The sequence below is a fragment of the Echiichthys vipera genome, assembly GCF_963691815.1.
Source record: "Echiichthys vipera genome assembly, chromosome: 3".
NCBI lineage: Eukaryota > Metazoa > Chordata > Actinopteri > Perciformes > Trachinidae > Echiichthys > Echiichthys vipera.
In genome coordinates this window covers 31,882,369-31,895,075 of record NC_139828.1, presented here as the reverse complement: position 1 = coordinate 31,895,075, position 12,707 = coordinate 31,882,369, and the positions used below count along the sequence as shown (strand labels likewise).

The following is a 12,707-nucleotide window of genomic DNA, read 5'->3' as shown; positions in this document are numbered from 1 at the left end:
AGGCCGTATATAAAGATGGACGACTTGGCTCCACTTTCTCCCACTGTACAAAAGTGAAGCCAAAAAATCCTGTTACGGGCGCTGCCATGTTGTAATTTTGCAACCAGTCTGTGCAGTAGTGGTGGTCGGGCAGTATCGATGTCCTGCCCATACACCCGCCTGACCAATCGTGATTAATTTGAGTTAGTGAGACATTTCACCCTATTTCTATAGCATCAAATGACTGTTTAGAAAAATACAATAATAATAAAATCAAGAAAAACTACCTATAATGACAGAAATCATCTTTGAGAAAATGTGTTTGAGGGGTACTTTTTAGTTTGGCCCATGTCCCTTCTGCTAACATGGGACTTATGACCTATCCCGCTGTTCAGTGTAACGTAACACCCTTTCAAAATAAGGTTTCCAGATCCAAACGCTCCGTTGAAACAAAACAGACACAACGGCCGAACATGTGAACAATTACAATCACCTCTTTTGTCAGTAAGACAACTTTTCCATCCATAAGAAAGAGGTAAAATGACTATTACGTTGTTTTTAAATACTCAGATCTGTTCAAACAACGGGGAACACGGCACCGTGGCGTTGGAGAAATACAAGGCTTTGAACGGGGTGTTACGTCTTAACAGCTGGATACTGCAGCCAGCCACCAGGGGTGAGAAAGATTCTTTGGCTTCACTTTCAGAGAGTTGTCCACCTGTCCATTGTTATCTAAAGTCTAGTTATATATAGAATAGAATAGAATTACTTTAATGATCCCAGACTGGGAAATTATTTTGTAATATGAATGATAGAGCATTACATTTCAAATTGATGAAGATATTTTCTTAATTTGCAGTGCATTGAATTAGTCACCCTAACAATTTACATCAGCCTCACTTTTAATATTTAAATGTATTCCTTTCTATAGATTCTTATTCTGTTTCAGCTGCGTGTTTATATTCTATATTGCTTACCTTTTTAAATACGTTCTGCCACTGCAACAGTCCCAGTCCCAGTTTGACAGGAGAAAAACACTCAGATTTCATATAACCAGTCCTTTCTGTGATCATTTAACATGTTCCCAAACTTAAGAAAAAAAAAAAGACAAAATTTGCACATCACCGTCCTGCCTTCAGATGCTCGGCAGCATCTGAGATGAAATGATAGCATGTCCAAACATTAACAACAGTTAAAAAACACAGTAGGGTTCCTACATGCTCATGAAAGGGAAGATTCCATGATGTTCCCCTTGTCTTCTACTCAGTTCTTGAGGGGACAGGTGTTAACTCTTGCACAGCAATGATGAAATGTTTCTGGGATGAAAAAGGACAGTTTACTTGTGTGCAGCTCAGTATAAACCTGAGCCCAGTTTCATTTGTCTTTGGGTGTAGGTACCCACCAGCCTGCTCACTACTATTGTTCTGGCGTGCAAGGTCACAGGTCACAAGGTCACAAGTCTCAGCTGCTATGATTTAATAAACCCGACTGTGAGCTGAGCCAGGTGGGTAAACCTCGTCCAGTAAGAGTCCATCACTGTGGATGAGTCTTGGAGAAAGTAAAACCTTCCACAGGGATGTGTACTTCCATCAGTGACCCTGAATCTCTTCAGATCAGGTGTGACACTAAACCACTGTTTCCCACACAAACCACCCTCTGCCCCCTTCAACAGTGGATCTCGTAGGCGATCTGAGAGTCCATGAATAAACCTGTGTGATTAAGAAACATCCCTTCTGCCTCTGACGTAATCACAGGCTCAGCCTCCCCTCCCTCCCCCGCCATTCTCCTCATGGTCCGTATGTCGACCTCCTGCTGCTGTTGCAGCTTTTTGTTGGGGACCAGAGTGGGGCTCATGGTCTGGCCTGGCCCCGAGGAGAGGGTGTGGCTGGAGGTGTCAGATGGAGCGGGGCAACCCAGGTTAGTAGTGGAGACAGCTGTGGGTGGAGCAGGAGGTAGCACAGGCTTGGCCCTGTTGAGGACGTACATCTCGTGGCCGCGCTCATCACGGTACTCCTCCAGCTGGGCAAAGGTGGTGGGGCCGTCAGAGTAGTCGTTCACGTACAGGATGCTCTCCTCCTGCAGGTTAAAATCACTTTCATCACTTTAGGGGGTACAGCGATATACAATATAATGGAAAAATGACAGGTTTGAATATTTTTCAACTGAATGGCACACATTTTCAGTTCAATCAGTGTATTTAATGGAAAACAACCTCCACGAGGACAGTAGGTCCAACAAGAACGCTGTTTTAAGGGAGACTCTCACTCAGGACACTCAGGACTATATCCAAGTTCCATAGAGGCACTGAAGGTCTGATCCTGTGAACTCTTTAGCCTCTCTGGAAATTCAAAGATCATTCTTGTTCAGTGTATTCACTAGAGATGCACCGATCCGATACCTGGATCGGATATCAGCTCTGATATTGATTAATTCGCTGGATCTGATATCAGATGAATGAGGCCGATCCAGCATTCTGATCCAGTCATTTCTATTTTAATAATATCATACACAGCAGGACAGTTACAGCGATCTAGTCACTTGTTAGCTGCTATATTTAAAATTAGATTAAATATCTGCTTGCACTTAATGTTAACATGTTACTTCTGTTTAAGTTAATTAAGTCATTGTTTGTTGGGTTTCAGGCAGCTGCTATATTTTATATTACATTTTAAAATATCTGTTTGCAGTGCATATCGGGAATCGGCCGACACGCTCAGCCCAGGTATCGGGATCTGACTGGAATCGGAAAAAAACTGGATCGGTGCATCTCTAGTATTCACCTCTTTCATGAACGGCCTTGAGCTGCCAACATCCCTCACAAGGTAATGGCAGACTTCACAGCTTCAAGCTTGGTTTGTAGAAATGACAAGATGTTCAGGGCCGCAGTTGAGCCCTTTACCATGATGGGGCCAAAAGATCAAATATAGAAACACTTCATAAATCTAAGTGTGCGGACATCTCTTCTATCAGTTCACTCTCTTGACAATATGAACTGCTGTTTCTCAACAGAGCAAGAAGGGACTGTAAACCCTTTTCTTCATCACAGGAGTGTTCCTCCTTTACTGGTCAGTGATTACCTCCTGCCCCAGGCCTGTGTGAGTAAGGCTCCCTGCTCATCGTTCTTAGGGACTTTTGCAGAGTAAACCTCAGCCATGAACTGCCAACATACAGACAGTACATTAAGGTTCCTGCCAGGGGTATAAACACACTGGACCATTGCTACACCACATTAAAGAATCACAATCAGCTTTATTTTAATTGTTGTTAGCTATTATATATATTTCTGTGTAAGTATATCGGCAGTCAAATTTCATGTATGTTTTTACATACCAAAAAAGCTGATTCTAAAGGTAAGACTTTTTTGTATCATCCATCCATCCATCCATCCATCCATCCATCCACCCAACCATCCATCCATCCATCCATCCACCCACCCATCCATCCACCCATCCATCCATCCATCCATCCATCCATCCATCCATCCATCCATCCATCCATCCACCCACCCATCCATCCATCCACCCATCCACCTATCCATCTGTCCGTCCATCCACCCATCCATCCACCCACCCATCCATCCCCCCATCTATCCATCCATCCATCCACCCATCCACCTATCCATCTGTCCGTCCATCCAACCATCGATCCACCCATCCATCCACCCACCTATCCATCTGTCCGTCCATCCATCCATCCACCCACCTACCTATCCATCTGTCTGTCCTTCCATCCATCCATCCATACACCCACCTATCCATCCATCCATCCATCCACCTACCTATCCATTTGTCTGTCCTTCCATCCATCCATCCATACACCCACCTATCCATCCATCCATCCATCCACCCGTCCATCCATCCATCCATCCATCCATCCACCCATCCATCCACCTATCCATCTGTCCGTCCGTCCGTCCGTCTGTCCATCCATCTATCCATCCATCCACCCATCCATCCATCCATCCACCCATCCAGCCTTTCAAAGTTGGCTAAATGAGCTTGGATGTGCCTGGACGTAGTTAGTGAACCCAGAGTTTATTAAAAGAGTGTTTTAAAGACTTACCTACTGGCCCCTGTACCAGCTCCTCTCATAGTAAAGTCCATTCAAGTGGATTACCAAAGTCAATCCCAAAGGAAGGAGCCCATTGGTGCTTTGTTTTCTGTGTAGGGACTCTTCTCAAGCTACTGCAGAGGTTTGGTGTTATTTTGAGCAGTATTAGTGGTTAAAGACCTTTGAATGCCTTCACCGTACTGCCCCGAGCTAATCAGTGTTAGCCACGTCCGGCTTTTAGCGACTCTTTGGTCTCCTCTGTTAATAGTTCACACATAAAAAAAACTGTCTCGATTGATTATATGATGTGTGTAAGTGCCAAAAAAGACCATGGGATGATTTTGCGCTGGTATAACACCTTACTCATGCACAGACAAACAGACACACACACACACACCTTCTCCGCTCCATCGGCTTCCTTCTCTCGTTGGTGATGTCGGCTGTAGATCATGGCCACCAGCAGCAGAGCAGTCAGAGCCAGCAGGGAGATGCCCACAGCGATGGCAGTCTGAGTGGCAGCTCCCAGAGCACTGAAGGCCATGCTGCCTAGAGCGTACAGGGGCTCCCGGCTCACATCTGAGCCCACTGCAGGACCGTGGTTCCTCAGCCTGGGCCATGCAGGTGAGTATGGTGAGGACACCTGGGACCACGAGGCCCAGATGGAGGAGGAAGAGGAGGAAGAGGAAGTGGATGAGTTGATGGCGAGCTGAAAGGTCACCCTGGCCACGCCTCCTGCGTTCCAGGCTTCACATTCATAGAAACCTGCGTGAGCCACAGTCACATTACTGAGAAACAGCATGCCGCTGCCGGTGTCGGGGTCAAAGCGCTCGCCTTCAGGCTTCTGCAGACTCACTCTGCCTTCCTCTGAGGGCCCCTCTGCTCCACCCATCCCACCTGCTCCAGCGCCCAGCTCCTGAACCAGGCCTCTGGGAGAAAGCACCACTTTACCCTGAGATGCCTTCCTCCAGGTCACCTGGAAAGGTATGGTGTTTCATGATCAGTTGTCAGAAGGTAATCATCACATAAATAATCAAACAAATTGGACTTGGGACATCTGTTATCACCTTGAAAGGAACAGCCCACCATGGTTTGACTGTCGGACAAGACATTTACTTCCATTTTGTAGACATTTACTTCCATTTTGTATACTGAACTAAAACGTTTTTTTCAGAGCTAAAGGGGACTAAGCAGATTTTGTTCTGCTAAATGATGCTGCTATAGGCCTAGTCTGCCGGGGAATAATACTTTTCCTGATACTCTGATTACCACTACTCATCATTGATCATATTTACCACCATAATTATTATCATTGTCATATTCTATCACCTTAGCTGTGCTTGTTTCTACTAATCTGCTGTATTAACTGCCATAACATATAAGTCATATTCACATTATTATAGATATTATTATAGTTACTGTTACTTTTGTGGTTGCTTGCATCTCTGGGACTGTCTGTCTGTCTTTGTGTCTGTCTTTGTCTCTCTCTGTCCATCTGTCTGTCTTTGTGTCTGTCTTTGTCTCTCTCTGTCCATCTGTCCATCTTTTCTCTCTTTCTCTCTCCTTTTCTTCCTCCCCAACCTGTGCAGACAGATGTCCGTCCTCCACAGAGCTGGGTCTGTCCACGTTCCTGCCTACCACTGTGTGCACAAGATTGCTGCTCATGGGGGAATTGTTGGGTCTAAACCATAAATAAGCCATAGAGGGTGGTCTTTATCTACTCTCTCTGTAAAGTGTCCTGAGATAACTTTTGTTATGAATTGGCACTGTAAATACAATTGAATTGAAATTTAATTGAACTAAAGGTTAACTTAAATTAAAGTAACATCATCAAAAAGAAGTGAAACACTATATCCAGTATAGGCTGATACCATGGATGAATTAGTGAGTGGGCCACCTGGGCACAGGCCCAGGGCACCTCTTAAACCAAACGTTCACAATTTTTCAAGTCTTTATTAAGGCGATAGTCAGGTGCCCATATGACCTTTGAAACACTTTTAATGAAATTGAAAAATCTTTGAGCATTAATCCCTAATGCGCTTACATTAAATGATGTGAATGAAAATCCATTTCCAGAACTCGGCCAATACCGAGAACTGATCCAACACCAATGTGTGAAAAACAAATATTACTATCTTTTATGAGCTCTTTACTACTAACCATATGACATGATTACTGTCATGTGGTCTGGCTCGGCTTAAACCCCTTAAACATAAATAAAGGGAAAGAATGCCACAGAACTTTGTTTTGTTTATGTAGTGTGACAGGTGGTTATAAAAAGAACACAAATAAAATAATAATAATAAATGAAAAGTAGATTTGATTCTGCGATAAATTAGGTGGTATCAGATCATACACTGATGCAGACGACAACATTTTAGAGTCAATGCCTCGACGTGTCAAAGTTGTTTTACGCTGCATGAGGTAAACCTACACAATATAAGGAAGGTGGTTTTAATATTAATCTTAATTCTTTTCTTTATTGTCCACAATGTGGAAATTTGTCTTTGGCTTCACCACATAAAAAACACATAAAATCACATAATAACATGCATTGAATAAATAACATGGCATTCGATACACAAAGAAAGAGTAAAAAGGTAATGTACGTAGCTCTAAAATGTTCTGGAATGTGTGCATAAATTTAATATTGTAATTGCATGCGGTATGAATGACTTCTTAGAAATATTTTTGGTTGTTTTGGAAGCTCTATAGCACCTTCCTGAGGGGAGTTTTTGAAATTCATTGTCCAGAGGGTGACTGGGTTCAGCCAAAATCCTCTATCATCATAACTCCATCCCAGCTGTTTCTGCTCACTCCCTATGATTGGCCCTTTTTAGCATTTTTGCCAGTTTTTAACCGCCAGGTGACCAGAACATGGATATATATTGTAACACAGAGCGATTTCTACAAGACCCTCTTACTCACATAAAAATATTCAATTTTCTGATTAGATGCAATCGCTGCATTTCTTTATTATCTACGCAGTGTTAAAAGTAAAACTCAAATTGCAATCAAAAAAAGTTTCTAAATATTTAAATTCCTGCACTACTTCAACCTGCTGATCGTCCATCATTGCAGGTGGAAGATCTCGATTCTCTGGTCAACAATAAGCAGCTCCTTAGTCTGAGCTGTGTTGATGTAAAGGCTTAATGTATAAGATCAAAATCAATTAGGCTTCTCAACCTGTGAACTGTGTGTGTGTGTGTGTGTGTGTGTGTGTGTGTGTGTGTATGCATGTGTGTGTGTCTGTCTGTGTGTATGTGTGTGTGTGTGTGTGTGTGTGTACGTGCGTGTGTCTGTCTGTGGGTCTGTGTGCGTGTGTGCGTGTGCGTCTGAGTGTGTGTGTGCGTGCGTGTGTGCGTGTGTCTGTGTGTGTGTGTGTGTGCGTGTGTCTGTGTGTGTGTGTGTGTGTGTGTGTGTGTGCATGTGTGTATGTGTGTGCCTGTCTGTGTGTGTGTGTGTGTGTGTGTGTGTGTGCTTGTGTGTCTGTCTGTGGGTCTGTTTGCTTGTGTGCGTGTGCGTGTGTGCGTCTGTGTGCGTGCGTCTGTGTGTGTGCGTGCGTGTATGTGTGTATGTCTGTGTGTGTGTGTGTGTGTGCGTGTGTGTGTGCGTGCGTATGTGTGTTTGCGTCAGTGTGTGTGTGTGTGTGTGCGTGTGTTTGTTCGCGCGCGTGTGTGTTTGCGTCAGTGCGCGTGTGTGTGTGTGTTTGTGTGTGTGCGTGTATTTGTGCGCGCGTGCGTGTGTTTGCATCAGTGCGTGTGTGTGTGTGCGCGTGTTTGTTCGCGCGTGCGTGTATTTGCGTCAGTGCGTGTGTGTGTGTGCGTGTGTGTTTGTGCACGCGTGTGTGTGTTTGTGTCAGTGCGGGTGTGTGTGTAAGAGGAGCAGCAGCAGTATTTTACTCTCTCTTGTCACTCAGCCATCTGTTCCTCCTTTGGTGACAGTAATGGAGTCACAACTATCACTGTCACATTTTTTAAAACCATTATTCTTAATGATCCGAACTCAGAATTTCTAATGTAACAGTTCTTTTACACCCATCACATCCTGAGCGAGTTCAAAATGTCGAAGAAAGTTACCTATACTTTTTTTCGCTGTAAGTATTCCTACCTGTGGCCGGGGGTAACCAGAGGCATGGCAGGACACCCTGAGGCTCTCTCCCAGGCGCACGGCTAGCCTCCTGGGCTCCAACTGCACCAGCGGAGGGATGCACACCAAGCTATTGAGGGGGACCTCCACCAGGCTGAGGTGGGAGAGGCGCGGCGGCTCAGTGCAGACCAGTCGACGTTCTGCGGAGCTGAGCAGCCGCTGGCCCTCCTCATCGATCCAGCTCCTCAGCCAGTGGAGAGCACAGTCACAGCGCCAGGGGTTGTCTACAGCAGAGCAGAGGACAGGGCTCAGGGTTGGGACTGGTTCTGGACTGACCTCCAGAACACAGGGAAACTGCACTAAAGGTTTGGGAGTAACCACGAAGAGACAGACATTGACTGCATAATGACTGCAGGGATAATGTGAAATAAATAGATTCAAGAAAATGACAATGAAAAATTTTTTTTTTTTTAAATTGATAACCAGTGTTCAGTCCAGAGGGGTGTGTCTGTTCTGTCTATAGAAACCACACTTCTTCTTTAGGCAATCGTGAGATTTTGGGCTTGTTTGCTTCAAGAACATGTCTTCTTTCAGACTGATGGAAGGAAAACATTCCTTTCACTACACTTTGTTTGTGTATGTAGATTTAGATTAATCTAAGTTAGCATAAGATAATGCCTAAATTACATGTTTAAAGAGAACACTTCAGAAAACTTGTAATACAAAAAACAATTGTCTTAAATTAAGTCATCACTAGGCTTCATGATTCATGATATCTGTTACATTGTTTCTACATTCATTAAACTTTCCAGTTTCAATCCTATCTATATCCTGAAGGTTTTTACTTTGTTCATATATAATTCAGAGCCTGAACATTTATTCCTAAAAACACGGAAATATTCGATTTTAATGACTGTTTTCTGATTTTATAGAATGATAAAAAGAGATATCTGTAAAAACCTTTGACTCTGATATGTCAACAAAATGAAACTAGAATTTTGAACCTGGCTTTATCCAGTGTTTGCATTTCTGTTCTGGAAATGTATGAAAATGACACATTTTTCATAAGCCTCATTTGCATATTTAAACATAACATTTCAGAAAACTTACAAGACAAAAAAATAACTGTCTTAATGTCAGTAATCAACCGAGCGAGTTTCATTATGATATCTATAGTAAGTTATAACTTTTACCCTATGCACATGTAGTGTCTCCACAGCGAATTCCTGGTTGATCCAATCAGAAAGTGCCAAAAACGTCAGTTCTCTGAGTGTCCACTAGGGGCAGGTTTCATAATAGAGCAGTTTCTCATTGACCCCCATGTTAAACAGGCCGTTTTCACAGCATCATTAAACCTGTTTAAGGCCTGGGACAAAAAAACATTCTAGTCTGTATGTTTAGGTCATATCTCCATGACAACACTGAGGGGGGTGAATTTTTTTATACCAGGCTTTATTTGATTGGAGGGTAAAGTTTATGAATAATTAGGGGTGTGGTCTCTTGAGTGACAGCTAGCCTCTGGCCCTCACTTCACCTCGGAGGTAAACGTCAGACAGATGGACGTATCTCCCTCCCCCCAACGTCACATACATGCCCTTTTTTTGGTCAGAGGAAATGAGGGGGAGTCAAAGTCTGACAAGATGGCGAATCCCGTAGGCGAGGGCGATTGGATCAAATTGAGAGAACGGACCTCGATGGGTATGCTACGTCCATTTTTTATACAGTCTCCTCTTAACCTCTAGGACTCAATGTATGTGATTATGCAAAATAGCAGTTGGCCGTTTTAAGAAAGGTAGATGGACAAATAAGTTTTCCTCAGGATGTTCCCCAGGCAACATGTATGCAGTAATCCCGCCTCACCTGTGATGCGCAGCACCTGCAGGCTGACCAGCGGTCGCAGGGACGCAGGGCCAATGGTGTGAAGATTATTCCTGCTCAGGTCCAGCAGAGCCAGAGAAGTCAAACCAACCAGAGCCTGATCTGCTAACATCTCTATGCTGTTGTGCTGCAAATGGAGCTCCTGCAGACGCTGCAGAGACATGGAGGTTGTGGTACGTATCATTATGGAGACTGAAGAAAAGTGCACGATGAATGCATCTTTGAAAATGTGTTCAAGTGAAACGTAACAGACATTGTACATGTGCTCTAGCATGCCTTACCTGTAAGCCACGGAAGGTGTAGTCCAGCAAGCGCGTGATGTCATTTCCTGCCAGGTAAAGAATGCGGAGATGTTCGAGTCCCTGAAACATGTCAGCTGTCACCAGGTGGACCCGGTTTCCGTTTAGAGCCAGCTCCAACAACTGACCCTGGTTCTGGAAAGAGCCAGGCTCCACTGCTGAGATGGTGTTGTTCTGGAGGAAGAGGAACAGAAGAGTGTGACTGATCAGTTACTGCAGCTGCTTGGCACCATATTAAAGTCAGTGTCTTTACTGCTTCGGTGCTGTTCTTTCTGTTTTGTTCCTTTCAGGCTGGAACAGTCCTCTGACTTCCATCTTGGTAACAATTTTTTTTCCCCCACAATGAAATATGGAGAGGAAATTGAAGTTTTACAAAATGATAGCAATCTTCATTCTCTTAATAGAATCCTTCATTCAATTCTCGTGATGTTGAGATTTTGTTTTGAAAAACACAAATAAATGAATGAATGATCTTAAAGTTGTACTCTGTAAAACGTATCTGTATTTAATTGTCTGTTAAGTTTCTGTCTATCACAGAGTGAGTTAAAACAATGGTGACTGATCATGTGACCCACTAATGAAAGCACTTGTTGCCTTTTTGCTGAGTATTCACAAATGTGTGTCTGTGGAGACATTTACGGACTGGATGGAAATAAACCTGCTGCGGTTGCTAACGGTTATGCTGCGTTTACTTGTAAGTGGAAATCGGAAACTTCCAACTTCTGAGTCAAGCTTGTAGTCAGTTCAGAAGTGTAATAGGAACATATGGGTGTGTGTGTGTGTGTGTGTGTGTGTGTGTGTGTGTGTGTGTGTGTGTGTGTGTGTGTGTGTGTATGTGTGTGTGGATTTGACAGGGGGACATACCGTATAGGGGACGGACAGGAAGTATAGAGGTGAATGTGTTTTAATAAAGTTCACCAAAAAGCGACAAAAAAGTAAACACACACAGTGACCATTAATGTCAAAGATGGAGGCTCTGAAAGAACAAACTCACCTGCAGTTACATCTTACTGCCAAGGAGGCCGCTAGAAACAAGGGATCTCATTTCTTATGGAGTACAGCTTTAATAATATAAATATTATAATGCCCTATCATTAGCAGATCCTGGGTCATTATGCATACTGGTTAATGTGCCAACTCAGTGCACTTAAGGGCTATAATTTATGGACCTCTGTTTATACTTTAATTGCTGTCTCCTACTGGTCCAGCGCCAGTCTTCAGCAGGATTTGGTCGGCTCGATAACTATGCATTGTGTGGCATTATGCATGTGAGACATCCAACATGCTCTATTCTTATTCTTATACTTGCTGCATGAAGTACTTTGACATGTCAGTGAGACCCCCTCTCTTGCATTTAATTAAAACCACTTGTTTGGGCAGTAATTCCATTTCACTGCGTTGTGTCACTACTGAGAAGTTAGCCAGACTCGCAAAAACAAAAAATACAATAAATACAAATACACTGGTGACACAGACAAAAGCTCAGTGGGTCCAAACTTTGCATTGAAGAAATGATAAGCAAATGAACAAATCCCTGGTTTCTTTAGGATATCCAACACTGTAGATGTGTGTGTGTGTGTGTGTGTGTGTGTGTGTACATGTGCTTGTTACCTGCAGGTACAAGTAGTGCAGGTGTCGCAGCAGAGTGAGGTCCTGTCGACGGATCTGCCCAATCATGTTGTCCTGGAGGAAGATGGTCTGGATAGAGAGAAGAAGTAGAAGAGAATTCTGGCCAGCATTGGTAAATGTTTCAAAGATTTATGACCTGGTGGTGAACTGTATCTCAGTGGTTCTTTAATTCTGGTATCAGTCATTGTGAGATCCTCTTTCAGTACAATGACTCTACCTGTGTGGATTGAGGAACATGTTTGGGGATGTCCCTCAGGCTGGTGGAACCACACTCCACAGTGAGGCTGTAGCAGCGACAGCTCACAGGGCAGGAAGGAGATGCTCGACTAGGACTGTGGAGGGACAGGATGAGCACGGAGAGAGGAAGCACCAAAAACACAGCCATCACACCAGTAGACAGGACTGAGGCTGAGAAGAGAACAGTGAACACAAAGGTCAGTACTGACTTGGACAGCTCTCAGCAAATCGCAGTCAAACAGCACGCTAAGTAATCCCTTTCCCTTAATGGACTGGTAACATACTGGGCATAGCATAGTATTGCTAAGGCTAAGGGTCAAGCATAGGACTGTTTAACTTATCTCAATGTACATGTGTGGCAGTGGCAATTTCTCTAAGACTGCAAGGGAAGCTCAGCTCCCCCTAATATGTCACCAAAAAAAAAGTGGTGAAATATGCACTGCTGTGTGTACATTTCATTGACTAAATACGCACTAGAAAGCCTTTATCTTTAGTTCAGAATCAGCTCCTTATCACAGGTAACTGGAGAAACTTCCTTCTCATTTATCC

At 43.7% G+C, this 12,707-nt stretch overlaps 1 protein-coding gene across 1 annotated transcript; it reads right to left on the bottom strand.

Annotated features, from left to right (window-relative positions):
- Positions 1–1,644: 1,644 nt before the first annotated feature.
- Positions 1,645–12,345, bottom strand: LOC310945047 (leucine-rich repeat-containing protein 24-like; the record flags this gene model as incomplete). Its single annotated transcript, XM_083910988.1, has 7 exons — positions 12,139–12,345; positions 11,904–11,990; positions 10,275–10,466; positions 9,976–10,144; positions 8,137–8,399; positions 4,427–5,002; positions 1,645–2,055 (listed from the first exon to the last, which is right to left on the bottom strand). The coding sequence occupies exons 1-7, from the start codon at positions 12,304–12,306 to the stop codon at positions 1,645–1,647; spliced, it is 1,866 nt and encodes a 621-aa protein (XP_083767114.1). The 5' UTR covers positions 12,307–12,345.
- Positions 12,346–12,707: the final 362 nt, after the last annotated feature.